The sequence below is a fragment of the Perca fluviatilis genome, chromosome 17 (genome assembly GCF_010015445.1).
Source record: "Perca fluviatilis chromosome 17, GENO_Pfluv_1.0, whole genome shotgun sequence".
Lineage (NCBI taxonomy): Eukaryota > Metazoa > Chordata > Actinopteri > Perciformes > Percidae > Perca > Perca fluviatilis.
This window is the reverse complement of record NC_053128.1, coordinates 28,525,101-28,552,159: the sequence shown is the minus strand read 5'-3', so window position 1 is coordinate 28,552,159 and position 27,059 is coordinate 28,525,101. Positions and strand designations below refer to the sequence as shown.

At 42.6% G+C, this 27,059-nt stretch overlaps 1 protein-coding gene across 3 annotated transcripts; it reads right to left on the bottom strand.

The window, feature by feature from the left end:
* Positions 1-210: 210 nt before the first annotated feature.
* Positions 211-25,653, bottom strand: sec31a (SEC31 homolog A, COPII coat complex component). 3 transcript variants are annotated; one of them, XM_039779354.1, is made up of 28 exons: positions 25,388-25,652; positions 23,428-23,507; positions 22,619-22,742; positions 22,324-22,522; positions 21,602-21,697; positions 21,182-21,322; positions 20,938-21,080; positions 19,941-20,040; positions 19,676-19,837; positions 18,534-18,686; positions 18,214-18,444; positions 18,032-18,106; positions 17,863-17,904; positions 15,495-16,061; positions 15,044-15,176; positions 14,791-14,969; positions 14,206-14,332; positions 13,900-14,045; positions 12,637-12,810; positions 10,914-11,180; positions 9,421-9,525; positions 8,448-8,550; positions 6,347-6,667; positions 4,950-5,005; positions 4,537-4,776; positions 3,152-3,271; positions 2,979-3,050; positions 211-2,022 (listed from the first exon to the last, which is right to left on the bottom strand). In XM_039779354.1, the coding sequence occupies exons 2-28, from the start codon at positions 23,504-23,506 to the stop codon at positions 1,843-1,845; spliced, it is 4,335 nt and encodes a 1,444-aa protein (XP_039635288.1). In that variant the 5' UTR covers position 23,507; positions 25,388-25,652; the 3' UTR covers positions 211-1,842. The 3 variants fall into 3 exon arrangements, with proteins under 3 accessions (XP_039635288.1, XP_039635290.1, XP_039635289.1); XM_039779356.1 differs by lacking the exon at positions 6,347-6,667 and having other exon boundaries at positions 25,388-25,653; XM_039779355.1 differs by lacking the exon at positions 9,421-9,525 and having other exon boundaries at positions 25,388-25,653.
* Between the last annotated feature and the right edge of the window lie 1,406 nt (positions 25,654-27,059).

The following is a 27,059-nucleotide window of genomic DNA, read 5'->3' as shown; positions in this document are numbered from 1 at the left end:
CGTTTGTACCTTGGCGCATTGCTGTTATGATGGCAGATTTGCACCGTAATATTTTTATTTGTAATCTTTTGCATGTTTGTCTGCTGCTGTGCTTCCCTGTGTGTGTGTGGAACAAGCATAGTGTGTGCGTGCTGTGCATAAGCCTAGACGCATTTTACTAATGCGCTGTTAAAATAACAATGAAATGCTGAGTTAGTGACTTTAGACCAGGTTTTTGTTGGTCAATGGCGCGATCACTTCCCGCTGCCTCAAGATAGCAATACTCCCTAAATGCACCTGAATACACCTCCCTGTAAGACCAGCACGCCCAGAATGCACCTGAACACAACTCCCTGTAAGATCGGCACACCCATGGGCGCACAGATGGGCGCAGGTGCATTTGCTATTTAAACGTTGTAGGCGCTGGACGGGAAACTGACAAATGCGTCGGTCTTAAACTAGCAAAGACACTTGCGTTGGGCTTTGTGCTGCGCTGGGTGCGAGATAGGGCCCTACAGTTTTAAGTCAATCTAATGCCCGTTTAAAAAGAAATAAAATCTTTCTCTGAACTGCTTCAATTATGCATTTATATGTAAAACAAAGCATGATTTTGTACTTTCAAGAGAAAATTCTGTTTTTATGGATTATAAAAAGGGATCTGAGCATTAATTTAGCGCACAAATATCAAAAGCCTATAAAGATGAACAAGCTAATATTCCTTAAATAATTGTTGTTTGTGCAATCGTGCAGTTGTGAGCCAAAAGATTTAACTTTAACCATACTACATTTATTTTGATCATCTCAACACAAATAGAAAGTAATGCCCTTAAAATTCCTGAATTTCCCGTTGCTTTTCCTACTTTTGTCGGACTATAAATGCCTTATTTATGTCCTTATTCTATATACTAAAGCTATGCCATCCTTATATTTTGCTTGCCATTTTGGAGATTTAATTTGCTTCAACACAAATTACTGCATATTTATTGCAACTTTTAATTAACATTTACACAAATGTTTTGTTTAACTTGTTAGCATGTTGGCAGATTAAGGCTACAGCTACACTACTACGTTTTCATTTTCAAGCAGCGTTTTAAGACTAAAAAGAAAAGAGTTTTAGCCGCAGTAGCAGAACTCCGTCTCCGTCCAGATTTACACGTCTGACAACACATATCACATGACCATTCACACACTCTGGGCATGTGCGTGCCGGTGTGAACAGAAAGCAGATTGTCTGACGTTACGCTGCGGTTCAAATCATCGATGTATAATTTGAAAATACAGATAATACTTTGGAGAAAAAACAACAATGGTGAAAAGTAAGAGCAGTCGACGACGAGGTGGAACCGTTGCTGAAAGGTTACGAATAAGACTGACTGACGTTCTTTGGTCTCCGTTAGTGCCGTCCAGACTACAACGCAGCCACGGAGTTTTCAAACCAAAACCAAAACGAGCAGCGTTTTCAAACGTCTCCGTTTTAGGGGCTCCGAAACATCGGAGTAGTTACGTAGTCGTACGCAAGGCGTGAACAAAGCAAAAGATAATCATTTTTTAAACCAAATGTGGAAGTGTAAATGTAACCTAAGGTGGTATTTAAATAAAAACAGTCTCTAGCCCTTTATTCTTTGTGTGCGGTTTGTTTGCACAGGGCTCAGACGTTACTTTCACCACTGAGTGCGACTGATAGCATGGCTTGTGTTTGGGTTGCGTCAGAAAACATGAATGGCACAAAGACGACTTTAACAGGATTTTCATACATCTCAGAATTCTTCGTCATTTGCACCGCTCCCTGTGAAACGAGCTTGACCACTGACCACTCACTCTGCTTCGTCCACCGGTCAAAGACTCAGAGGACTCTCTGCCCGATCACACCCCGAGTCTGTTGGCCTGCGTCAGCACCACCTTGAGCACGGGCATGAACGCGGACGTCTCGCTGAAGTTGCTGTTACTGACTATGTGGGTGTGGATGTTGAGGCCCTCCGTGTAGGACCGCGCCTCTATACTCCTCGCCATGTTGTGAAGTCCTCCTACGATGGCGGGAGAGAGCTGGAGAGAAGAAAGCGTTTGTTAAAAATCAGAACTTAGACATCCTTTGTAAACCTTTTCAACTACAGTTATTTAGCAGGATGTACTACCAATCCATCCTGATCTGTCTCAAGACTTTGGGCCTCATGCAGCAACATTACATGTCTTTATTTTCTCTTTTTTCAAGAGTATTTTTTGGGCATTTTAGGCCTTTAATTTCAAAAGGACAAACATGAAACGGGAGAGAAAAGGGGAATGACATGCAGCAAAGGGCCACAGGTCGGGGTCGAACCTGCGGCCGGTGCGTCGAGGAGTAAACCTCTATATATGTGAGCCTGCTCTACCAACTGAGCTGACCCAGCCCCAGTGTCTTTATTTTCTTGTTGAGTGTTGTAGAGCTGCAAAGACTTATTTTTTAGGATAATCGATTTGAGTAATTTCTGGGAAAAATAAGGTTCGAGGCACCTGAATAGCTTACCTGGTGGAGCGTGCGCCCCATGAACAAGGGTCCTTGTCGCAGCGGCCGCAGGTTCAACTCTGACCTGCGGCCCTTCGCTGCATGTCATTGCCCCCTCTCCCTCCCCTTTCACATCTTCAGCTGTCCTATATAATAAAGGTCTAAAAATGCCCAAAAAATAATCTTTAAAAATAAATTCTCAAATAGACACTGATATGGTGAACAGAACTTTGATATAGTTTTAGTTCATGTCTGCAAAATACTCAAACTCCAAATACCACTTGAGAATTTCATTCAAACCGAAGAAAAATCTAAATGCGAGAAAATTGGTGAAAGTTCTCTCCAATCACTCTGTCACTCAGGAACAGACGTTTGTGTGTGCGTTTGTGGTTTCTGCATGAACCCATGAATGCGGTCGATTTCCATTTTAAAAATCGAGACTTAAGAAAATACTTTTTCAGCAAATTATTTTTTATTATTGTACTCTGTCATTGTGCAAAAAGCCAAGCTGGATACTCACTGTCTGCTCTCTAAGTTTGTCATAGAGCGCTTCCAGACGTTTGTTGGCATCATCAAGCTTTCTCTTAGTTTGCTGTGGAAAGATAAAAAAAGAGAACGATTACATTCATTATGTACGGATACATTAATAAGTAGAGATAAATTAAACTGCCATCCCCCGTCAGACGGACTCACAGGGTCGGCAGCTACAGCCAAGCACTTCTGGATGAGCCCCTCAAACGTGGTCTTCAGGACCAGGTGCTCATCGGGGATGGGCTTCTTCATGATCTTCTCAGCAGGGATGGACTGCAGAGGCTAAAAGGGTAAGACAGAGTAAGTGTAAGAGCCATTTTCATTTGTTTTGCATACAGGACACAAATTGTCTACTGGTGTCCCTAGTGTCCTTGTGAGTGATGTCTATTTAGGTAGGAACCTTTCAACAGGCAACAAGGGTTCTGTTAATCGGAGGTGAACAAATAATTTTTGACCGCATCAAATCGCTCCACACCGCAACGCTCATGTGGATATGTAAATGTTTGTTGATGGAGCTTAATGGACACATGGATTCTTGCCATTCCAACCGAAGAACATTGTGATCAATAAATGTCCATCAAAACGCAACGACTACTGGAGTCTATGATTTCAACAGTAGGTTACTGAGCGGTGTAAGGTAGAAGAGAGCGCGTCAGCTAGTTTACTAGCCATAGACTATTTGTTTGTTTGTTTCAAGTCCGTACAGTAGCCCCTCAGTGGCTTTAAGTTGTTTAGGTTTAGCCATTATAGTAAGATTAGAAGAAGCCTAATGTGTGAATGACTCTAAGGCTACATCTACACTGCTACGTTTTGGTTTAAAAACAGATATCTTTTGCAATGTTTAGGCCTCGCATCCACACTACTCTGGCGTTTCTGAGCCCCTATAACAGAGACATTTGGAAACACTGCTGCCCCCGTTCTGGTTGGAAAACTCCCAGGTGGTTTTGGAGTCTGGACGGCACAAACTGAGACCTTTGGAAACGACGACGAAGGTCAGTCTGTCTTATCGGTTGGGTAGGCTTACAGACCTTTCAGTAACAGTTCCACCTCGTCGTCGGTCCAAGCTAATTAATCCCTGATCTTACTTTTTCACCATTGTTGTTCTTTCTCCAAAAGTATTTTCTGTATTTTCAACCGCAGAGTAACGTCAAACAATCTGCTTCCTGTTTACACTGGCACGCCCAGTGTATGTGAATGGTCATGTGACTTGCATTGACAGATGTGTTAATATGGACGGAGATAAGTTCTGCAAATGCAGCTAAAACTCTTCTGTGGACGGAGATTGTTGTTTAAAATAGAAAACGTAGTAGTGTAGATGTAGCCTAAGGTCAAGTTATGCTCCTGCGTTAAATTGACGCAGGTGGCCGTGGGTACGCACATACAGTAGGTTTTGGGAGATGCAGACTTCTACGCCATAGCCTGACGTGCACCTCGCAAAAAATTTAACTACACGCCACTGCGACGCAGACCACAACAACTGCGATTCGTTGTGATGTGTTGTTAAGTCAAAGAGACATTTTGTTCTGTGACAGAGGCCAACTGTGTACCTGTATAACATCTCCAGTAGGCGCTCCTGGTGCCCCCTCCATGCTGGTCTTGGGCATTGCAGGGTTCATGGGTGGAGGGGAGAGCTGCTGCTGCTGCTGCATGCCTGAGTAGGGGACCTGGGCTCCATGCGGGCCCTGGCCCATGGCCTGAGGGGGGCCAGAGGGTACCGGCTGGGCCTGAGGGTCAGCGCCCAGCGGAGCCATGATGGGAGCAGGAGGGGCGTAGTTCATTGGAGCCGGCTGAGTGATGGCAAACACATTTTAATTTACACATTTTTAATATTATTTATTTTTTTATTTTTTTATTAATATATATATATATATATATATATATATATATATATATATATATATATATATATATATATTCTAACTACACTGACAGAATGCAGAGCTTCAGTCAGCAGACTTACCTTCTTCTTTGATGGTCTGTTCAGTGCCGGAGGATCATTCCAGCCATTCTGAGGCCCTGTAGAAAAAAAACCCAAATCCTAATCATTCACACTTTCTCACACTACCAGAGACAGTCTATTTTATGTTTTGAAATGTGTCAGAGTAAGAAGATTATTCAATTTGGCCACTAATTTATATCATTTCGAGGAAAAGTTCCGTATTTTGGGAAATACACTTTTTCACTTTCTTGCTGAGATCGACACCACTCTCATGTCTGTATGAAAAATATATAGCTACAGCCGTTAGCTTAGCTAAGCATAAAGACTGGAAGTAGTGGTTAAAGTTAGCATGACTTTGTTTAAAGGTAAGATCATTTTAAAAAGGTCCCATGACATGGTGCTCTTTGGATGCTTTTATATGGACCTTAGTGGTCCCCTAATACTGTATCTGAAGTCTCTTTTATATAGACCTTAGTGGTCCCCTAATACTGTATCTGAAGTCTCTTTTATATAGACCTTAGTGGTCCCCTAATACTGTATCTGAAGTCTCTTTTATATAGACCTTAGTGGTCCCCTAATACTGTATCTGAAGTCTCTTTTATATAGGCCTTAGTGGTCCCCTAATACTGTATCTGAAGTCTCTTTTATATAGGCCTTAGTGGTCCCCTAATACTGTATCTGAAGTCTCTTTTATATAGACCTTAGTGGTCCCCTAATACTGTATCTGAAATTTCTTTCCCGAAATTCAGCCTTGGTGCAGAATTACAGCCACTAGAGCCAGTCCCACAATGAGCTTTCCTTAGGATGTGCCATTTCTGTCTGTAGCTGTTGAGGAGGAGAGAGGGGGGGGCAAGGTGGAGGGTGGGGGTGTGGCCTTGACCAACTGCCACTTTGCTCGTTTGAAAGCCATGATGTCTCTCTCTCATGGGTGGGCCAAATTCTCTGGGCGGGACGAAAGGGGAGGTAACCTTGCTCCTTATGACCACATAAGGAGAAGATTCCAGATCGGCCCATCAGAGCAGGATACCCAGGGCTCGGTTTACACCTATCGCCATTTCTAGCCACTGGGGGACCATTGGTAGGCTGGGGGAACTCAAATTAATATTAAAAAACCTCATAAAAGTGAAATGTTCATGCCATGGGACCTTTAAGGGGGGTTATGTGCTGCACACTATTTTTAGTCAGGTGCATTCTATTCTATATACTATTCTTAGAGGGTTAGGGATATACATGATGATAAAGAACTTGAACTTAATACTGTCTTGTATCTTAACAAGTTAAAAAAATAAATAATCCAAATGCTCGTTTTTAGGCGCATATTGAAGACATATTAAGATGGTCTAGTTTTAGAACAGACAGGCGGAGTGAGAACATGCAGACCTGTTCCCTCCTTTAAGAGACGGGGATCAGCTGTGTACCTGAGACTCCGCTCGGTGGAGGAAGAGGCATGTACGACACAGGAGATCCTGGCCCGCCATGCTGGAAAGACGCTCCGGAGGACGGAAGAGCGGAAAAGGAGGAGGAGGCGGTGGGATAGAAAGGAGGATGGGAGGGAGGAGAGGAGGAGAGGCACTGGCTGATGGGAGGTTGTCCGGGATAGACCGGAGAGGCTGGCTGTGTGTACTGAGAGAGAAAGCCGGGGGGCTCTGCAGGAGGAGCAGCAGCGGAGGAGTACTGAAGAGGCTGATAGATAGACCCCCCCCCAGCTCCAGGTGGATACTGGCTGACCTGGGGGTAGGCTGGGAGTCACACAGAATACAACACATGCTGTAAGTAATAAACCAGCACTGTTGCATGTTATACTAACTGTGTCATGCAACAGGACAGACTGAGTATTAATGAACAGTTAGGTTACAGTGCATGCTAAGGTACTTTATGTTTAGCTTGTGGGTTACAAAAAGACTCAACAGGCAAAGAGATGAACAAAGTGAAAAGTTATTCATTCTCATCTTCTGTTAGTTACTAACTCTGAGTACAACAGAGTCAAACATTTCCAAAAGGAAATGCTTGTCAGTGTTGTAAAGACAGGAAAAAAAGAAAGAAAAAAAAGGTTGGGTTGTTCGTGTGCCACCTCCTGATGCAACTCTGTCTCCTAGAAATAACATTTATACACTACTAAATAGGGCTGCTTGATTTGGAAAAAAATTATAATAATCACAATGATTTTCGACAATATTGAAATTTAACATGATTACTGAACTTAAAAAAAACAGGGAAAAAGTTAAACAGTGAAAACACCTTGAACTGTGAAATTGACCTTAATACTTTTCCTGTTTGAAATTTTTGAATTCCCCTTACAATAAATAATATAAAAATGTATATATTCAAATGTTGGCTGAGTGAGTTTAGGAGCGAAAGTGCGCGTGTCTTTCAGAACACAAGACAAAATAAGAGTTTACTTGCAGAACGTAATGGGCAAAATAACTAGATTTCCATCAAAATTCCACTTGAAAAGCCCTACTACTAATTCACCTCGCCAAATATGTGATTTCAGCCTGAATGTTGAAGAGTAATGTTGTTATGCTGCACAAACGTCACATGGAGGAAAGCGTCCATACATGTCCTACAGCGTCCCGCATTACATTACATTACATTACAAGTCATTTAGCTTTTATCCAAAGCGACTTCCAATTAAGTGCTTTCAACCCTGAAGGTGAAAATTCCAGACAACAAGTAGTAAGTGCAAGTACATCAGCTTTAAATGAGCAAAACTACAAAGAGCCATATGAAAGTGCAGCTTCAAGATTTTTTCTTCTTCTTCTTCCATGTTTATCCGAGGTGTAGTCAGAAGAGATGTGTTTTAAGCCTTCGGCAGAAGATGCGTAGGCTTTCGGCCGTCCTGATGTCAATAATGAGCTAATTTCACCATTTAGGAGCCAGGACAGCAAACAGTTGGGATTTCGTTTAGTGATTAGTTGTCCCTCGCTGTGAGGGGGCAGCAAGCAGGTTGGCTGATGCAGAGCGGAGGGGGCGGGTTGGGGGTGTAGGGTTTGACTATGTCCTGGCTGTAAGCTGGGGCTGATCCGTTCGTGGCCCTGTATGCAAGTACTAGTGTATGTTGGCATGTTGCTAGGCTACTAAAGGTATGTCCAAACCGGTTTGGTTCAGTTTGGAACCAACTCTGGTGCGTTTGCCTGTTTGGTTCGGTTTGTTCTGGCTGGTGTGAAAGCTGTCAGTTGAAATCTGGTGCAGGTTTAACAACTGGACTGAGGACGTTTTGTTTTGCAGGTGAGAAAGCAACCTAAACCATTTGGTAACGGCTACGGAAAGATGGTGGTTTTTGGTTAAATATAGATCATGTGTCTCATTTTGTGTTTCAGTTGTCTGAACGTGACCATGAAAACGATTTGTTCAGTGAACATTCGGCAGACACATTCAATATAAGAATTTCCTTAACAAATCAGTTGTATATAAATATTTTTAGGAGACAAGGTTGCTCGATGACATTTAACCTCAAACTTTAATCTGAAACTTTTCTCTCCATATCCAAGAACGGGTAGAACATATAAAAACACTTACGCTGGTACTGATGGGAGTACATGTACCCAGAAGTGGAGGAGGCTGGAGGCGGAGCAGCTGTGCAGGATGGTTGCATCCCATACATGGGGCCTGAAGGCTCCCCCTGCAAAGACACAAGTCATAAACCATTTTTCAAAACAACAGATAAAGGGCTATCCACTGGTAACTGTCTCTGGGCGCTGCAACAGGCGATGAAGCCGGCAGGGTTGTCTGATGTTGATAACTTATGTTCACCTAAACGATCAAATATGTATCTGACACACTGAACAGCTGCATTATGACAATCATTTGCCACACATTATTTTCCACGAGTGACTTGATCCAAATACTGAAGGTCCTGATTCAAAAACTATTACATATGTTTAGAATTATTGACATATTATGAATGAAAGATTAACTGGTGATGTAATCAGCTACTAGAGAAGATGTCTCACTCTGTTGAAACTACAAAAACACACAGGCTGCTCAGTTGTAAAGTGGTGTCACTGTTAACTTCAGCTCGCCATGAAGTTATTATCGTTAATTCTAATACTTCCTGAATGTTCTGTAAGTTGATCTTCAGTCGTGAAAGTTTTAATCGTTTTTTTTATAGTAATAGTTTTAAAAGATTTAACAAAATTCACGTAATGTCTGCAGTTCAGTAGCATTATATTTACTGACAAGGAACAGCATGCATGTCAGGAGTGGTGTAGTTAAGAGTGTGAAGAGTGAAGTCTGTACAGTCAAATCACAATAACTGAGTGCAACAAGAGAAACAAATGAAAGAATAAGTATCAACAGGAAGTGGGTTAAATGGGTAAAAGGCAGGAGAAAGGCATTACCACAGACAAACCACAGCAGCCAAATAGAATTTGCAACAATCAGGTGCTGATTCGATCAATGAAAACACTCATTTGCGATCATAAAGTCAGTCTGTGTGCAACAACATCTGTAAACATCGTGTGTGTGGAGGTTGGGTGGGCGGTCAGGGTACCTGCTGCTCTGAGGCTCTGCCTACTTGAAGAGGAGTAGGAGGGACATTGGGGAGGGCTGTGGGAGTTTGGTTACTCCAGGAGGTGACAGTGGAGGTAGCCCTCACCTGAAGCACACAGAGACACACGGCACATACCAATGATGGCTGCAGCACGGGGGGAGGGGAGAAACACAGAACACCGCACCCGAACGCGACACACATCGGACCAGAGCCCGGGTTCAAATTACAAAAACACAACTCCCCAAAAAAAACATTTGACAATAAGCCCATTACTAATTAATAATTCACGATGACATTAAGGAATCAGCATGTGATTTAAACCCTGGCTAGAGTGGTAATCCAATTAATGAAAGGATTACAACACAGCCACAAAATATCTCCTCAGCAGGCAGTTAGTTAGAATGTAATAGGGATGGGGTTTGATCGCATTTAATCTACTTCAAATACAGTACGGAACAACTGCGAAAAACTTTAAATCCCTTATCGCAGTTTTATGAGTACAGAACCTATTTGTACTAGTGTAGAAGTTTGGTACCACTCTGGGCATTATTAGTGGGGTCATTTACGAGAGACATCTTTGGTTCCATTAGCGCCTGCACTAAGCCATTCGGCTGATAGCGCTAACTGGACCAATGTTGGACCAAGGTTAAAAAAGCTTCTGGGGGGGGGGTGTTTGGCTCGAGGTCATGGCGCAAAGGACCCTAGGGTGAAATTACTCCGAACCATCACTTTAAGAGCCGTAGCAAACTGTACTTCACTTTGTGATATTTTATTTATTTTTATTTTTTGTATCTGTGAAAGCGCTATATAAATACATTTTACTTACTGACTTACTTAACCAGATACTCACTCTAAATATTGGAGGTCACAACTATGAAACTGATCAGATTAAAAATGTCTTCACTCTGTTGGTCCCTGGTCAAAAAAAAATAAATTTAAATAAAAAAAACACAGTTCACTTGCGGTCGCACAGCGGTGTTACAGTGATGCTCTGATGTTTTTGCTAAAAAATAAAAAATAAAAGCCCCATCTTTCCCGGAAAACAGACACCAGCTGCAGAGAGCACATTACCCAGAGAACAGACAGCCCTTTCTTTATAAGACATTAATTATCTGCAACTGATGTAATCTGCCGCCGGGGATATTTGTTATTTTAGTTGGCGACAGTCGGCTAAAGATGAGAATGCATCCGTTGCTCTTTGCTTGTAAGAAGTTAGGAGACAAGAAAGGTTCGTAAGAGATTTGTTAGAGTCTGAGCCTAACATTAATATGTCAACCCCCACCTCTGGTACGTGACCTGTAGATGTTAGCGTTTAGAGGAAGAACAGGAAAAAGACCGCTCTGTGTGAATCCTGATGTCGAACGATAAAAGCTTTTAATCCCAAGACACCAGGTTTCACGCTGACTCATGAGTAAAATCTCAGAGTGAAGAACAGTAAAAACTTGTGTGAACATTGTTACGTGATAAAATAACTCATAAAAAGTGAAACATACAGGCTGGTAATACTGTGGCTGTGCAGGGGCCGAGGCAGCCGGCGTCGGCATGGGCACCGGAGCTGCTGCAGTGGGCTGAGGCACCATGGCGGGCTGGATCGGAGTGAACGTACGCTGGGGCAGGGCCGAGGCGTGCTGCGAGGCGTGCTGAGTCGGGGCAGGCGGCTGAGCTCTTTGGGTTTGTACCGGCGCTGTAGGAGCCGTTGCCGCCGCCGCTTGCTGCTCCAGAGCCCGACTGAGGCGGTCACGAAGCTGCTGTACGGAAACCTGTAAGGTAAAAAGATGAAAGGATGAACTTAAAATGTTAGTCAATGTTTACACTTCATGAAAGGCTTTACTAGACATTTTTATTACTAGGAATTTAGGAAGAACTCTACACAAACTTATGGCGCTTTTCCATTACATGGTACCTGCTCGCCTCGCCTCTACTTTTTTGGTTTTCCACTACGAAAAAAAGTACCTGGTACCTGCTAACAGATACTTTTTTTAGTACCTCCTCAGTCGAGGTTCCAAGCGAGCTGAGGCGAGCCGAGAAGGTGACGTGAAACCCTGCAGGCTGCTGATTGGTCGGAAAGAATTGTCACTGCATTGCTAGCGACAGACGGCATTTTTAAATAGTTTAGCCAGCAGTGTTTTTTTGCTGCCGGAGGCTCCACGCAGAGCTTTCTCCGTAGCATACAAGTGGCCTGATGGTTATACTTGTGCGCTGGTGTGTGTCGAGTCGCTGTGTGTGTGTAGCTGGTGAGCGAGGGAGAAGTGAGAGAGTGCCGGCGATTAGCGCCGCAGTGAGTAGCGACTCTAGAGTCATATAGTGAGAGAAATGAAGTGTCTCCTCTGTTCTTTCTGACCACGGTGGGAAATCTGGAGCAGGAAAAGTTAACCATCCTGTTGATTTCATGTTGTTTACAGAGAAGGAGAACCAGGAAATGAGTCGGGGGGGGAAATGCAACGCTACCAAGCCACGCCCACAGCAGTCGCTATGACGACCAGCCACGCTGAGGCGGTACTAAAATCTGCAATGGAAAAGGGACGCACAGTGCGCCGAGTCGAGGCGAGCAGGTACCATGTAATGGAAAAACGCCATTAATAACGTTTTGACCCGTATATTAGACGACCCCCGACAATAGGACGTAAAAGACTTTATGAGGAACACAAGCGGACGAAGATGGATGGATGGATGGACGGACATCTGGTTCTAATAAAGAAAATATTTTTATTTGAAATTAGTCCCTCATTTCGTTTGTCAGTCACATATTCACAAAGCCTCCGGTCAATCTCACCGAAGCGGCCGGTTTGGCAACCACAGCGTGCTTTTCTTTGACTCTCTCTTTGGGCTCGTCATCTCCATACATTACATTCTGTGACACATCATTTCTTCACTGCTTGGCAGTTGTTTGCCGAACCCTGCTGCGTTTATCACCATCATCTTAAAGTTTGCATCAAAACTTCTTCTATAGGACAACCTCACTTTTTATATATATATATATATATATATATATATATATATATATATATATATATATATATATATATATATATATATATATATATATATATATATAATCATATATATATTCATATATATATTCATATATATATATATATATATTCATATATATTCATATATATTCATATATATTCATAGGGGGAAAAAAACCTGTCTGTCTATTCGGGTGAATACAGTAATGGATTTAGCTGGTGCAGCCCAGTCCAGATGTGGTACCTGGTTGGTGTTGTCAGGCAAGTAGGTGATGGCGGTGGACAGACTGCCCTGGGAGGCCAGCAGGTTGGCATACTGGCTCATCTTCTCAGCCAGCAGGATGCCAATAGCAGTGGGACCAGAACGCTGGGTTTTCTCCACTGCGCGCCGCAGCACCACCACCTTCTCCACCAGGTCCTGAGGGATGGAAACACAGAGCACATTAGCACAACTAAAGATCCAAGCTGCATTTACAGTCTTTATTTTGGTCAGCCGGGAGCAACAGAACAAAAGCTGAAAACCAAAAATCTGGCCACTTCTTTTTCGTTCTGTTCCTACGTTTCCACCTCAGCGGAAAACAAAACGTCATCACTGAGCTATTATCACATTATGAAGTTTTATGGGTTCTATTTACACATCTAGCAGACATAGAGCAACATTAGTATTGATTTGGAAACATAATTCTAACCACAGAAAGAATTTAGCCTCAATATTTACTCAGTTTCCCTCAGCTGTACTAAGGTTTTTAGTCTTTCTGCTCGTTGTTTATCTGTCCGGCCTACAACTTTACCGTTTAAGTTCACCCTAATTGCTCTCAATAACACTGCTTTCAGTCGCAGCAGGAAGCTGTGCCTAAAAGCCTAGAAACCCACTCTACACTACCTGCTCAGCACTTTAACAGCAGACAGACACAGTTAAAGACTAGCAGCATTTAGCAGCTAAAGAGACAGATATTTTCCTCCAGAGTTGGTACAGACCAAAAGCTAAAAGGGAGAGAATATTGGCATTCATCAGATTGACAGAGATGCTGCCCCGAAGTGTCCAAAGAAATCAGTTTTTGCAGGTTTACGATAGGCTGCCCTATCTTGCACCCAGCGCAGCACAAAGCCCGACATGAGTGTCTTAGTTAGCTAGTTTAAGACCGACGCAGTTGTCAATTTCCCGTCCAGCGCCTGCGTCATTTAAATAGCAAATGCACCTACGCCCATCTGTGCGCCCATGGGCGTGCTGGTCTTACAGGGAGGTGTGTTCAGGTGCATTGTTGGGTGTATTGCTATCTTGAGGCAGCAGAGAGTGATCGCGCCATTGACCGACAAAAACCTGGTCTAAAGTCAATAACGCAGCATTTCATTGTTATTTTAACAGCGCATTAGTAAAATGTGCCTAGGCTCGTGCACACTATGCTTGACTATGAATTAATTAAGACACTAAGACATTTTTCCGCTGTTAAAAGTAGCAAAAGTGGACCATGCGCTTAGATCGTTACAATAGGGCCAAGAGACACACCTGGAGAGAGAGTGGACAGTGGCCGTCTTGTGCTCTGGTCCAGCAAGACACAAGTTTCTCCACGTTTCCAGCACAGATGTAACACAGACAGGCCTGGGCTTGGAGTTGGGCGTCCGCTGCTGCCTCCAGTCTGCCCCCGAGAAGGTCTAACAAGCAAGACGAGTTCAGTTACACAGCACACATTCACAGCTGAGAGACAACAAAGTTTAATAAAAGGAGGGAGAAAACTCAGCAAAAAACATGGTCAGCAACAGTGTGGTCTAGGAAGGTCTGTCAAACAACAATACACACGTATCCTAAACTAACCACAGAGGGCAGAGAACTCCTCGGGCTGAGCGTAGGTCATGACCGCAGCCAGCGCCTCCTTCCAGTTCTGCAGGTCACATGTCTTCAGGATGTCATGCCAGTCTTTCATCACCACTGCACTGATCAGCTGCAGGACCAAAACACAAGTTCACTTCATAGAACTCTCTATAAAAGAAATCTCCTTGTTGTTGCCTTGTAAGGATGTAAATGATCAAACGGTTAACCGCTAACTAACAATAAGAACTTTGACCGATCAATACCATCAGTTAAAGATTTAAAAACGATATTATTAAAACAAAAATTAAAAGTTATTTAAAAAATTTTTTTTGCTGCTGTCACAACGGAGAGATGTGATGCCCTGGAGACAGGCTCAGACATACACGCTACGGACCGCTGTGGACTTATGCCCGTCCAGGTACAAGTCCGCAGCTGTCCACAGAACGTGGACAGTATCTCCAAGCCTCCCGGACCGGTGAACTGGGACGCCGCTCGCTGCCTGCCTGCGTGTCAGTTAACGGTTAATCATCATTTAACGAGGGTCGAAAAATAAATAAAAAAAACTCTATTAATTAGTATCCCTATTACCTTGGTTATCTTGCTGTGCGTTTTCGTAAAATACTTCTTCTGGGTTTTCTGTAAGAGCTCGACCCCTCCGGCGATGGCCAGGATGATGCTGTCTGCCATCCGGTTGTCATGGAGACAGAGCTCCACAGCTCCCTCAAAGTCTCCGGTCAGCAGGGCCTGTGTGATCAGCCCGTCTACATCTTGCAGGAAAACAAATAGTTAAAACACTACAAACACAGATATTATCTCTCTCTCTCTCTCTCCAAAGAGTTACCTTGACTGATGCTCAGACTGACTCCATCTGTGAGGGCGGGGGCTGGAGTGTGAGCTGGAGCTTGAGCTGGGGACGGAGCTGGAGCTGAGGTCTCGGGAGGACTGCGCTCCTCCTCCACCGGTGCTGCCGTCTCCTAAGACACCAGCGAAACATTTTATTTTAGCAAGAACATTTCCCATAGAATCTCTTTTACAAGGGAGTCAAATGACATCAAACGATGACTGATTAGTGTTCAGGACATGTACATTGAGTGGTCAAATAGCCCTTAATCCTGTTTTTATAAATCTTCCATGCTAATAAAATAATCTAGTTTAAAGTGACGCTGTAACTCACACCAATCAACCTTAAATAATTAAAATCACCTATGTGCGTTTACTATGGTGTGCAGAGCCTTTAACAGATGAAACTTGGGCTAGAAGATCTGTGAAACTGTGCAGTGATGAAAGTCTACCTCCTCCTCCTCCTCTTCTTCTTCCTCCTCCTCGTCCAAGGGGATCTCCTCTTCCTCTGCTTCCTCCTCTGGAAGAACCTGGTCCACATTTTCTTCCGGTTCGGTTGTAGGAGCGTCCTCTGGATCTGCTGCTGCTGGCTCTTCAGGGTCAGGAATGGAGTCTATTTCCATCGTGGCTGTAGCAGGCTGAAGGTTTGTTGCGGCAATCATGTCGAACGCCGCCTCGGGAGTGTCAGCAGGCGGCCCGGCTGCGGCCGCAATCATGTCGAACGCTTCCTCGGGAGTGTCAGCAGGCGCCACGAGTGCTGCAGATGTCATGTCAAAGGCTGCTTTGGGAGTGTCAGTGGGCGGCACGACTGCGGCAGCAATCATGTCGAAGGCTGCCTCGGGATTGTCCACAGGCGGCACGACTGCGGCAGCAATCATGTCGAAGGCTGCCTCGGGATTGTCCACAGGCGGCACGACTGCAGCTGCAATCATGTCGAACGCTGCCTCTGGTGTGTCAGAAGGCGGCACGAGGCTGATGTCTGGTAAAGGCTGCAGGCTGGCTGGAGCGGGCACCTCCACCTGAATATTGAAGGAAGATATGGGTTAAAAGTCAGGGACTGTAATTCAATGTTTAACTGCAAAATAAAGAAGAAATGGGAGGCTGAAATTCAATGCGGACATATCTTAGACATTTGGGGCTGATGGTGACTAAGTGTGAGTGGAGATATACAGCATAATAAAATAATTTGAATTTATCGGCAACGTGCTTTGGATCTGCTCCAGAATGTAAGGGTTCTTCCTTGGCCCATGCTTCCACCAAGTTAGCATTTTTTCTGCAATCCTGCTGACAGACAAACAAACCATAACCTCCTTGGCGGAGGTAATACCAAGATACTTCCGTCTTCGGATTTAACACTGAAGGAAATGCGTCATGTCTGGGTTCAGTGGTGGAAACGGGTGTGTGAAGAGACTATACATTTACACCTCTGAGAGGGACACGGTCACAAAGACCACCGACATCCACAGAAAACAGTCCAATTTGTAGGACAGTGTGCACATTGACACTGTGGTGGGAAGCTGATTTAAGAAATAAAACCAAAAACCAGAACCAGAATAATGTGTTTAAAACTTTTTCACTGCGATTGTAAAATCAAAATCAAAAGTCCGTGCAAAGCTTCCTCTGAGTAGTTTCAAAAAGGGAAGTGGTATTTTTAGCACTGAGAACAAGCTTCATCGTTAGGAATACTTGCAACACTGTTATTGCCAAATGTAAGAGGGAGACTACAGACACAAACTGTGGCACCAATTACTGCCAATAGTAGTCGGTCCGTTTTGTTGTACTGCGAGTGAAAGAATGTGGACGGCACAGTAAGCAGGAACAAATGGAGAGCAGTTCAGCGTGGTTATGGGCAATTTGGAAGCATTTCTACTGAGTGGGCAGATACACAGGGACTACTTGTTATAGATTTTAAATGGTTGGATTTTTATATTAAGAAACTCTAGTTGTGCACTTTCTAAATGAAACAGTGGCTGATTTTTATTTGTTTTTCAAGTTTAATTTTCATTGAAAAGACCAAATAACACCATAATAATAGGACTGTATGTTGTAATAAACAGTGGTGGCTTGTCATACAGGATCTGATAAAGATATACTGTATGTGGGCACCAGAATGAGCAGCAATTTGAAAAAGCTACATTATACAATATTATATTTCATCCACATGACCTAAACGAAATGGTGATAATTGCTAAAAGTAAAAAGAATAGTGCAACAATTTGAGAAATGCACTTCTTTGTAGCTGAGTTAGATGAGAAGATTGATACTATTCTAATGGCTTTTAAACCTACATTGTGTAATTTTTTGAGTTGATTCTTAGCAAATATGTGCTCATTCATATGTAATTACTTCCACCAAAGTATTCTCGTAAGCGTAGAATCTGCCATTTAGAATCATTCAGAATACATACGAGCGAGTTGCTCGAATGGAGGCAGGCAAAGAGGAACATATCTCTGCCTTTCGCGCTTTTACACTCAGATTTACACAAATCTCTGCTGGAGTCTTGTCACAACCCAAGGAAGTCACTGCACAGACACATACTAAAACATGTTTTACGGGGAATTATCACTTCAGTTGTTGTATGGATTAAACAAATAAGATAATGTGTTAATCAATGAGCTTTAGGAGATGCAGCAAGCCAAGTTGGCCGTTTCCCCCGTTTCCATTCTTTATGCTAGGATCATCCAACCGCCTCCTGACTCTAGATTTATATTTAACGGACAAATATGAGAGTGGTATCTATCTTCTAAAGAGAACTTCCCAAAATGGTCGAACTATTCCTTTAAAATGCACCGTAAGAGTAACTGCTCTGAAGAAAATTACCTGCGGCGGGTCAGCAGGCTTTTCTTCTAGTGCTGCTGAAATCTGACAACAAAAATGACACATGTATCACAAGATGTACCGAAAGACATTTCATAAAAATATTAAGCAGAAAACATTTTGAGTAAATAAATATATAGTGTCGTACGGCAGCCTAGAAAATACACCTCACCTTCAAGGCTAGCTCCTCTTTGTTGTAACCCAGAAGTTCCAGGTACTTGCTTCGGATGTCACTTTCAAAATTAGCCTGAAAATGCAAAATAGTCACCAAACAACTTAAAGAATGACGGCATCATTTACTGAAAACGACAGTATATATTTCCAAGATTTTTCTAGAAAAAGATTATTTCATACCTTGAGGAAAGACCAAAGAGTTTTTTCAAACTCATTTTCAGCTGCATCGATCTTCCCCTGGCAGAAATCCACGAAGCTGCCTGCACTCAGAGTGGCCTGCAGCTGATCGGAGCGCTTCAAAAAGGCCGTTTCCGTAACAACCTGGCTGACATGTACGACGTGTGAAGCGGGCTGCTGAGGCTGCTGCGGGTTCGGCTTTGGGTTCTCCAAAGACACCAGCTTCCCACCAAACTAGGAGTGAACAAGAGCCAAAGGAGTGTTTCAGATGGTAAAACAACAACACCCCTCGATCTCATGAAAAGTATAGAAACGGGACTCACAGCAAACGAGGCTCCTACAGGTCTGCGGATCCACTTGGGTGGCTTCTTCAGGGGGTTGACTGTAGCTGGCGGGGCAGGAGTCTGGGGCAGCTGCAGCGGGGGCAAAGTTTGTCCTGTCCCAAAAGGATCCATGTTCCCAAACGAGTTGCTAATCTGTAACAGAAACCCAGAGTCCCGTTAGACACAAAGGCACGATGCCAGAAATCTAATTTACAGCCAAGTTCATGACGTGGAGCTCTAGAAAAGGGAATTCTGTGGCCGGGTTGGTTCAGTGGGTAGAGCAGGCGCACGTATACTTGGAGGTTTATGCCTCGACGCAGAGGTCTAGGGTTCGAATCCGACCAGTGACGATTTCCTGCATGTCTTTCCCTGTCTCTCTCCCCTTTCTCACCTAGCTGTCTTGTCAAATAAAGGCAGAAAAAGCCCCAAAAATAATCTTTAAAAAAAAAAAAAAGAGAAGATATAATAAGCAAAATAAAAGAAGACAATGACATTCCTAGTCTGCCTGACTCATTGATCTTTTATCTGACTGAGGTTTGTGCAATTATGCAATATCAGTAGCCTATCTGTGTGTTGCTAAATCCATGGCGCTGTCTGTGAGGCTGAAGCAGCAGACGTATTTGTATTTGCAAGTAGAGTATTAAAAAAATACAACAAAAAAAAAAGAGCCGTTCATGGGGCGGTTCGCTGTTTGTAATAGTGTAACTAACTAAATTAGTCTCAAACAGCCCTCTGGGTGTTTTGGATGAAGAAATCTTGATTCTGTTAAGATAGCATATTATTATAAATACATACATAATAAAACTCAAATACCAACACACTCTGACCAGTCGCCGCATGACTACTATACATGACCAGCTGATCCCAGAGCTGTGCAGGACAACTGATATAAATACCGCAGCATCGCTATGTAAATAGCAGCTGATGTTTGTCAAAGTACTGCAGAAGAAAGTCACAATTTTCATCCAGCTCTGTCCATCCTTCTTGCTGAACGTTAGCAGTTTATTTTCCCACAACATTTGCAGAATTCTCCTCAAAGTACCGTGTTATTACAGTAAATTACACATCAAGGTCACCTCTTATCTATACAACTGTTCACAGCAGACACACGCGTCTTTTTGTCTCCGGAGCTTTAATCTCACCTGGTCAGCGTGTCTCTGGTTCTGCGCCTGGTTGGTGCCCCCCATGATGGAGTAGACGTTAATGTGTCCATCAAAGCTCGCAGCCGACAGCACCGCGGGGTTCCTGGGACACCACTGGATGTCAAAGCACCACTGATTGCTGGTGGGCAACTCATACAGCACCTGAGGATTCAAGCAGATGTTTTACTTAAATCAGTGGACAGTGGATGTTTATTTTTTTTTCTACTTTGGTTGTGTTGATAAAACATTTATAGTACATTTTTACCTCTGCTGTGTTTGGATTCCAGCACAGAATCCTGTTGTCTTTCCCGCAGCTCAGGAGCAGCTCAGGATCAGCCAAGCTCCAGGCGATGGCCAGGACGCCCCTGTTATAAAGAACAGTACAGTTAGGTCTTAAAAAAGCCACCTGGTGGCCAGGTTAGCTCAGCTGGTAGAGCAGGCGCACATATATAGAGGTTTACTCCTCGACGCAGCGGCCGCGGGTTCGACCCTGACCTGCGGCCCTTTGCTGCATGTCATTCCCCCCTCTCTCTGTCCTGTGGAATTTAAGGCCTAAAATGCCCAAAATTATTAATTATCTTAAAAAAAAAAAATTAAAAGCCACCTGATTTTTAAGGGACAGGGTTGGCAATAGGTTATGTTTTTCTTATTGTGATCAAATCCCATGAAAAGACCAAAACCAACAATGTGTTAGTCCGTCTCTGAATACTTCCTGACTTTCCCAGTCTTTCTGTGGCTCTCATCTCCAAGTCCACTGGTTGTGAGTGACTGAAGATGTAAATCCATTTAAACACCTCACAATATATAAAAAGAGCTACATCATTTCCTTAAACTGATCCCTGTTTGAAGCAAACATTACTGTAACAGGAGGAAATAGAGCATTTGTTGAGGACTATTTTCAGCAGCTGATTTATTCACATGTTGTGCTCTAGAGAGTATTTGTGGCAGCAGGACAGTGTGTGTGGGATTGAGTCAAAATAAACTACAGCGCGTGTGTTATCGTGGTGGTGAAGGAACATGTCAGCCAGTAGAAATTGTGTTGCTGACTAACATGTTTTTAACAACAATGGAGGTCTGTGGCACAGAGGAAGAAGATATATCAGGCTGTGATACACATATTATACTTGGTAGTTAGTTGGTTTTGGTCTTTTTCAATCATTTGTTGACAAGGACAGAAACATGAAATATCAGTAACGATACCAGATCAGATATCAAGTAAATCTTTATGCTGCTTTGGTTGCAAATTAAACCAGCGTGTTTACCGTGTGTGGTTCTCTAGAATCTTGAAAGGAGACGTAGCAAAACGTAAGTCCCACATCTGGATGACTGGCATCCGATCGTCCTCCGATGACAAGACCAGCTGAGTGGCCACTTCTGGGTTCCAGGCCAGGCCCGAGCAATGCATCTAAAAAAACAAAGACATGCACACAAAAGAAGACATTAAGTGAGAAAATTCAACATTTGTTTTTGTCCAAGACAACATCTGAGCGAAAAGGAACTACGTACTCGGTTGCTGTGGTCGCTAACTTTAATAATGAGGTCATTCTTGCGGAGGTCCCACACCGAGGCTCGGCCGCTCGGACTGGCAGAGGCCAGGATGTGTTGGACCTGTCTGTTCCACGACACACAGCTGATGTCTTCCACAGGCTTTAAGACAAAAAACCCATTCATTAGTCATCCAAACAGTTACAAACATTATTTACATGCATACAGATTACATTTAAAAACAAACAAAAAAAAACTGCTCAATGTTTGAACATATAGTATCACTTATTATGAAGACATCTGACAAATGACACATAACAAGTGAAAAGATTAAAGTCACACTGACGACTTCAAATTGTAACAATGGAAAGGATGCAGTAGGCACATTTAAATGAATCATTGATATTTACAAAAATGTAGTTAATGGAGTAGAGAAACTACCTGAGTTTTAGGTCCCGGTGTCATTGGAGAGCCAAAGTTGTTCATGTCCCAGATATAGATCTCAGACTCATTCCCACCTGATGCAACCAGGTTTGTCTGCAGCAGAGAGGAGAAAATAAAAGATGAGTCACTGCATTTGGTTTTAAACTGAATGCATGCACACACTATTAAATTCACTGACACTAGACTTAAAAGGCAGGGTTGGTAATGTCACAAAGCTAGCAAGATTTGAAAGTAGCATCTCCTCGGTACTGCGTCTAACCCCTCCCCCTGCCCTTGGGGCTCCGCCTCTCTCACTCTCACACACACACACACACACACACACACACACACACACACACACACACACACACACACACACACACACACACACTCCACTTTTTCAGCTTAAGTCTCTCTTTTTTCTTCGCCTTTTTAGCAGGGCGGGCGGCTGCAAGTAACCGCGGCAGTGGCAACTTTTTCTGAGTTTTCCCCTCCGTTCTCCAGCAGACTTGCAGTGACTCTGGCGGCGACAACGTGCATTGAGCTCAGGCTCGTACGCGAGAGGGGTAGTCGAGTTACGCGCAGCGGGGCAAGGAGGCATTTTATTGGTTCTTTCCGAGAAGACAGCGAGGCAGTGATTGGTGGGTGTTTTCACAGGATTACAGCAGCCCGTAACTTATTTATTGCTGTTGGGGTGTAAAGACCATTTCAAAACAATGTATATAAAAAATGGATCATACCTGGAACGGGTTGACGTCGAGAGCTCTCACTGGCCCTGTGTGCTTGTCACTCTCAGCAATGATCACGTCGGTCTCTCCAGCCATGATCTTTGCAGAGTCGTACAGGATGACGTTGCCGTTCTCGCCTCCTGCAATAAGGACCCCAGATGGGTGACCTTGGCCATCCATCCCATAGGGACCCCAAACCAGTTTGTGGTATCTGCAGGGAGAAAGAACGACAACGCGGGGGTGATGAACAGCTGCAACGAAAGGGGAAAAAGTGAACGACATGAATGTAGCCTGCAGCTTTTAGTACCTGTGAGAGGAGGAGAGGCTGCCGCACGACTTCATGTCCAGAGATGGCTCAGTCAAGTCCAGCTCGAAAAACTCCAAGGAGGCATTGGTGCTGAAGGAGGCATCCAGCTGCTGGGCTGATGTTCCTGCAGAAAGAAAGAGCGGGAACCTTTGGTGCATGTTGTGTCACTTAATACATACGGCTTGTCGCTAGTAGGGCTGGGTTAAAATAATTCTCCAATTAAAATCGATCTTTGTTTGAGTAATCTGATATCGATTAATAAAATCAATAAAATGACTTTTCACCATGGAAAAGTACTTTAAACTAACTTTTTGGGGGTCAATTATTTATATATATATATATATATATATATATATATATATATATATATATATATATATATATATATTTCTAATCGTGACCAATTACATTTTATAAAATCACTCCAAAACATGTCTTAGGTGGTTTTGTGCTCACCTTTAGTAAGTTGTAACAAATATGATAAATCACTTTCATTCTTTCAAGTTAGTAAGTAGAAGTAAAAATAAAGGATTCTATTTTTAACCTAAGTCCAAAATTTCGATTGGCCCTAGACTCCTGCATCTTTACAGCAAAGAGCACAAGTCACATGTCAAATACACTAAAGACATTTATACTCCATGGTACGGCATCCGTTTTGATATGGTCATGTTCCGGTTGATGCTCTGTGTGTGTGATTGGTTTAAGTAGCTGTAAGAATGGCTTCGAGACTAATTATTTAATGTCTTGCCAAAGAACCAGATACAGCAGCAGTAGGCGTGTAGGCGCAGGTGCTCGCTGCGTGCTCATACCTGTTGCAAGGTAGATGGGGTGGTGCTGTGCAGGGCTCCAGCTCTGGATGGCTGTGCGGTTGATCTCTTTAAGTTTCATCCTGGGGGGGGCGAAAAAAAAGTGCACGTTAAAGGAACATGCAGTAATAATAATCGATTCTTCAATTAAAAGTGATCCCTGTTTGAGTGATCTTACATCGATCAATTAAAATCCCCAAATCGATCTCTTAACATATGGCTTTTCACCATGGACATAAAAGGTAAAAAGTACTTAGTAACAAATTCTTAGTGTAAACATTAACCTGGTGAATTATAAAAAAAATACAATTTTTTGTACAATTTACAGCGTAAGTTCTCTGAGATCCTCTTTTACATCCAAGCAAAAATTGGGATTGTAACAAAAAAATGTCCCTAACCTTATTGATATTGAATCAGAAATGTATTAGAATTAGGACCTTATGCATAACAATCAAATCCATTCAGGAAGTCATTGTCGATACCCAGACCTGGAAATTACTACCATAGTTTTATTTAGCTTTCCCTCCATGTAGCTTATGCAGAAATTACCAAAGATAACACGACATACAATGTTCTTTACATTATGTATATATGTTTAAGAATTGGTTCACATTTTTCAAGTCTGTCTTAATAACAACACTCACATGCCCGTATGGACATTGACAGACTTATTGGTCATTGTAATTGTTTCTTCTGTACATAGGAGCTGTCCTAATGAGATTCATATGTACACTACATAAATACTATATGCGTTTAGTATGAAATGTTTCCTGAACAGTGTTCCCTTAGTGAGCCACGATGGCAGGATAGCAACAGAGAGACATTTTGCACTAGAAAGGCAGACATTTCAAAAAAATAACCACTTCATTTTGTCAACAACACAGAACAATAATTGAATTTTGTTCTCCACTCAAAAAACAATGGCAGTAGCAATGGATCTTTTCACAGCAAGTATGAACAGCAACAACACCTACGGTCTTATAACGCTGGCAATGTACATGTATATGTGCATTTACACTCAGTTGCCAATTTATTAGGTGCACGTAGCTAAAACTAATGCAGTCTAATACAATACAATAAATCCTCCTTTATGGAGCTCATTTAAATAGGTGTTTTTATGCTCATTTTGGCAGATGCAGTTTGTGGTGCTGTTGCATTGCATTAAACAGAGAGGTGTTTCTGTTAGTCTACACTCATTGATATAAATGTGGTGGGCAAAATAACAGAAACATCCTCCAAAATCACCGTACAGTTAAATAAACACCTCTCTAAACTGTTTAAAACAAAAACAGTATAGGCCTAACCTTCATACAGTAGGGATTTATAGCAGGGCTGTTGTTATCGACTGAATTAGTTTTAGCTAGAAAACTGAGGGCAAGTGAACATATCCTTTAAAAATAGGAGGCAGACTAGTCAATGCATTTGGTAATGAGAGGTTACCTGCATGTGACAGCAATGCAGTTTTATTCCCACCAATATATAGTGCATTCATCCCCGTAACTGTAATACATAGAGGAGTTAAAGAGTAACCGACACAGGCCTACTTTGACGGACACTTGTGCTATGAATTATAGAGCTGTTTTGCTGCAAAGACATTACAAATGTATTATCTATCTATCTCAAGAAACCTGAGGAAGCCGATGGGCGTACTTTAAATGTTAACATTAGGAAAACTAAAAGTACAGTATAAAGCTAGCAGCAAGCTAACAGCTGATGGACCAATCAAAAGCCACACAGCAATGGCAATAAGGCGCCTCGGGAGTAGAAGAAATGAGAGTCAAAAGGCAGAAAACTGGCTGGGCTGCAGTTTGTTGTTACTTTTCCGTGCTCCACAAGGACGTGGAACAGCATGTCCTACAGCTACAAGCAGAGATTATCTAGCCGGCTAGCTGTCTGCAAAATATAACAGTGGGAAGACAGTTACACACACACACAGTCTTATTACTTCACTAAAGCGGCTTACCTTTACCTTCTTTGCTCCCTCTTACACAAACGCACACATAAAATAGGTGACAAACACAAACGCCCCTCCAGCCGTAATTGTTACAGGTTCCCCTTTCGGTTCTGCTTCGGGGTTAGCAGCTGTGGAAACAAGAGGCTACCGGGTCCGGGCTACGAACTCAAGACAGATTTCCACGTCCCCACTGGACTCCATCAACGTGGCACTAAGCAACAGTCTCCTCCTGCCACGAAGAAGAAGAACAGCTTCCGGGGGACGTCGTCGGCACCGGTCTGCACGTCTGCACCCTTTCTGTCTGTGGTCTGACAGTCTGCACTTCTAGACTTCTATCCTTGCCTACTGTCTATGATCCTTGCTAGCATGCTATCTGTTCTAGCCATAGACAGTATATAAGAAGGTTCTAGCGTGTGGTGTGGTGTGATTTGGATAAATGCCATGTTTTCATTTTGAATCTTTTAATTTTATTTGGAAAATTGTATATCCATAAATGTAAATGGTCTGAAAAAAAACCGAATATTAATATAAAAATGACATGAAATTATATTTTGAAACTTTAAAAGGACTGACAAATAAGAAAGCCATCCGGACTCTGATTTATGATATATAATATATATATATATATATATATATATATATATATATATATATATATATATATATATAATGCCTTACAACCTCTTTAATGTACATTTCATGCGCCCCTTTTTTTAAATGTATGCATTTAATGTTTTCAGTGTGTTTGTGTATCTGTACTTAAATAATAAAGTTTTTTGAAGACCAAAAAAAAAATCGATATCTTAAGTGGCAAAGTCATGTCCCGCCCTACTCTGCCACTGATTGGCTTATCCTGGTAACCCTTACCAATCTCATGCCTACATCTGACCAATCCAAACAATGAAGGTAACGAATAGTAGCCAATCAGACACAGAGTAGGGCGGGTCAACGCCATTATGGAAAACGCAAATTTGCTTCCTCGCTCCATGGATGTGTTAAGAAGAGCACAGACTGTATAATATTAAATTATACAGTCTACGGTTAAGAGATGAATTTCTCAACTTGAACTCTTCTATCAAAAATACATTATTTATGGACTTGTTACGGCCAAAGATGACTTTCTTGTCAACATCCTTGTAAAATGCGTTTCATACCAAAGTTATGTTTTTGTTTTTTCCCCTCTTATTTCTTCTTTATATTATTTGATTATAATTTTGCACCTTTGTATTACATAACATGGGAGCATGCCTAAGTGTCTGAAAAGACAAAAGAAGAAGAAATTGTTTTCATTTTATTGAATACTGAATGTGGAAATGAACCGGAGCACCCGGAGTAAACCCATCCGTGATGTGGCCCTGAGAGCTGGAAGGCCAGAGGCCAGAGGAGGAGAAGGTCGCTCCGATGTGAGGCAGCTCTGGAGCTCTTTACTGAAATTAGTTTTTTTATGTTGTTGAATCAGCGTTTATATTCACTGAATGTGGGAGAAACACTGACACTTGGAGGAAACCCTTACAAAGTAGACACACCACATTTCACATACAAACACCTAGACGTATATGTAGTTCCACCGGCTAATGTGAACAATCTTTTAAATTGGTCCAGTATTGAGCAGGAAGGCTGTAACCGGGAGCCGTGACCCAGGATGCAATGTAATCCTACGTATAGGGCAAATGTGCACCGC

Excerpts from the sequence above, each read along its gene's own strand:
- sec31a (XM_039779354.1), bottom strand. The coding sequence starts at position 23,506 with ATGAAACTTAAAGAGATCAACCGCACAGCCATCCAGAGCTGGAGCCCT. Across the intron at positions 16,062-17,862 it reads AGCCTGCTGACCCGCCGCAG|GTGGAGGTGCCCGCTCCAGC; the intron begins GTAATTTTCTTC and ends TTCAATATTCAG. Across the intron at positions 6,668-8,447 it reads GTACTCCCATCAGTACCAGC|CCTACCCCCAGGTCAGCCAG; the intron begins GTAAGTGTTTTT and ends TGTGACTCCCAG.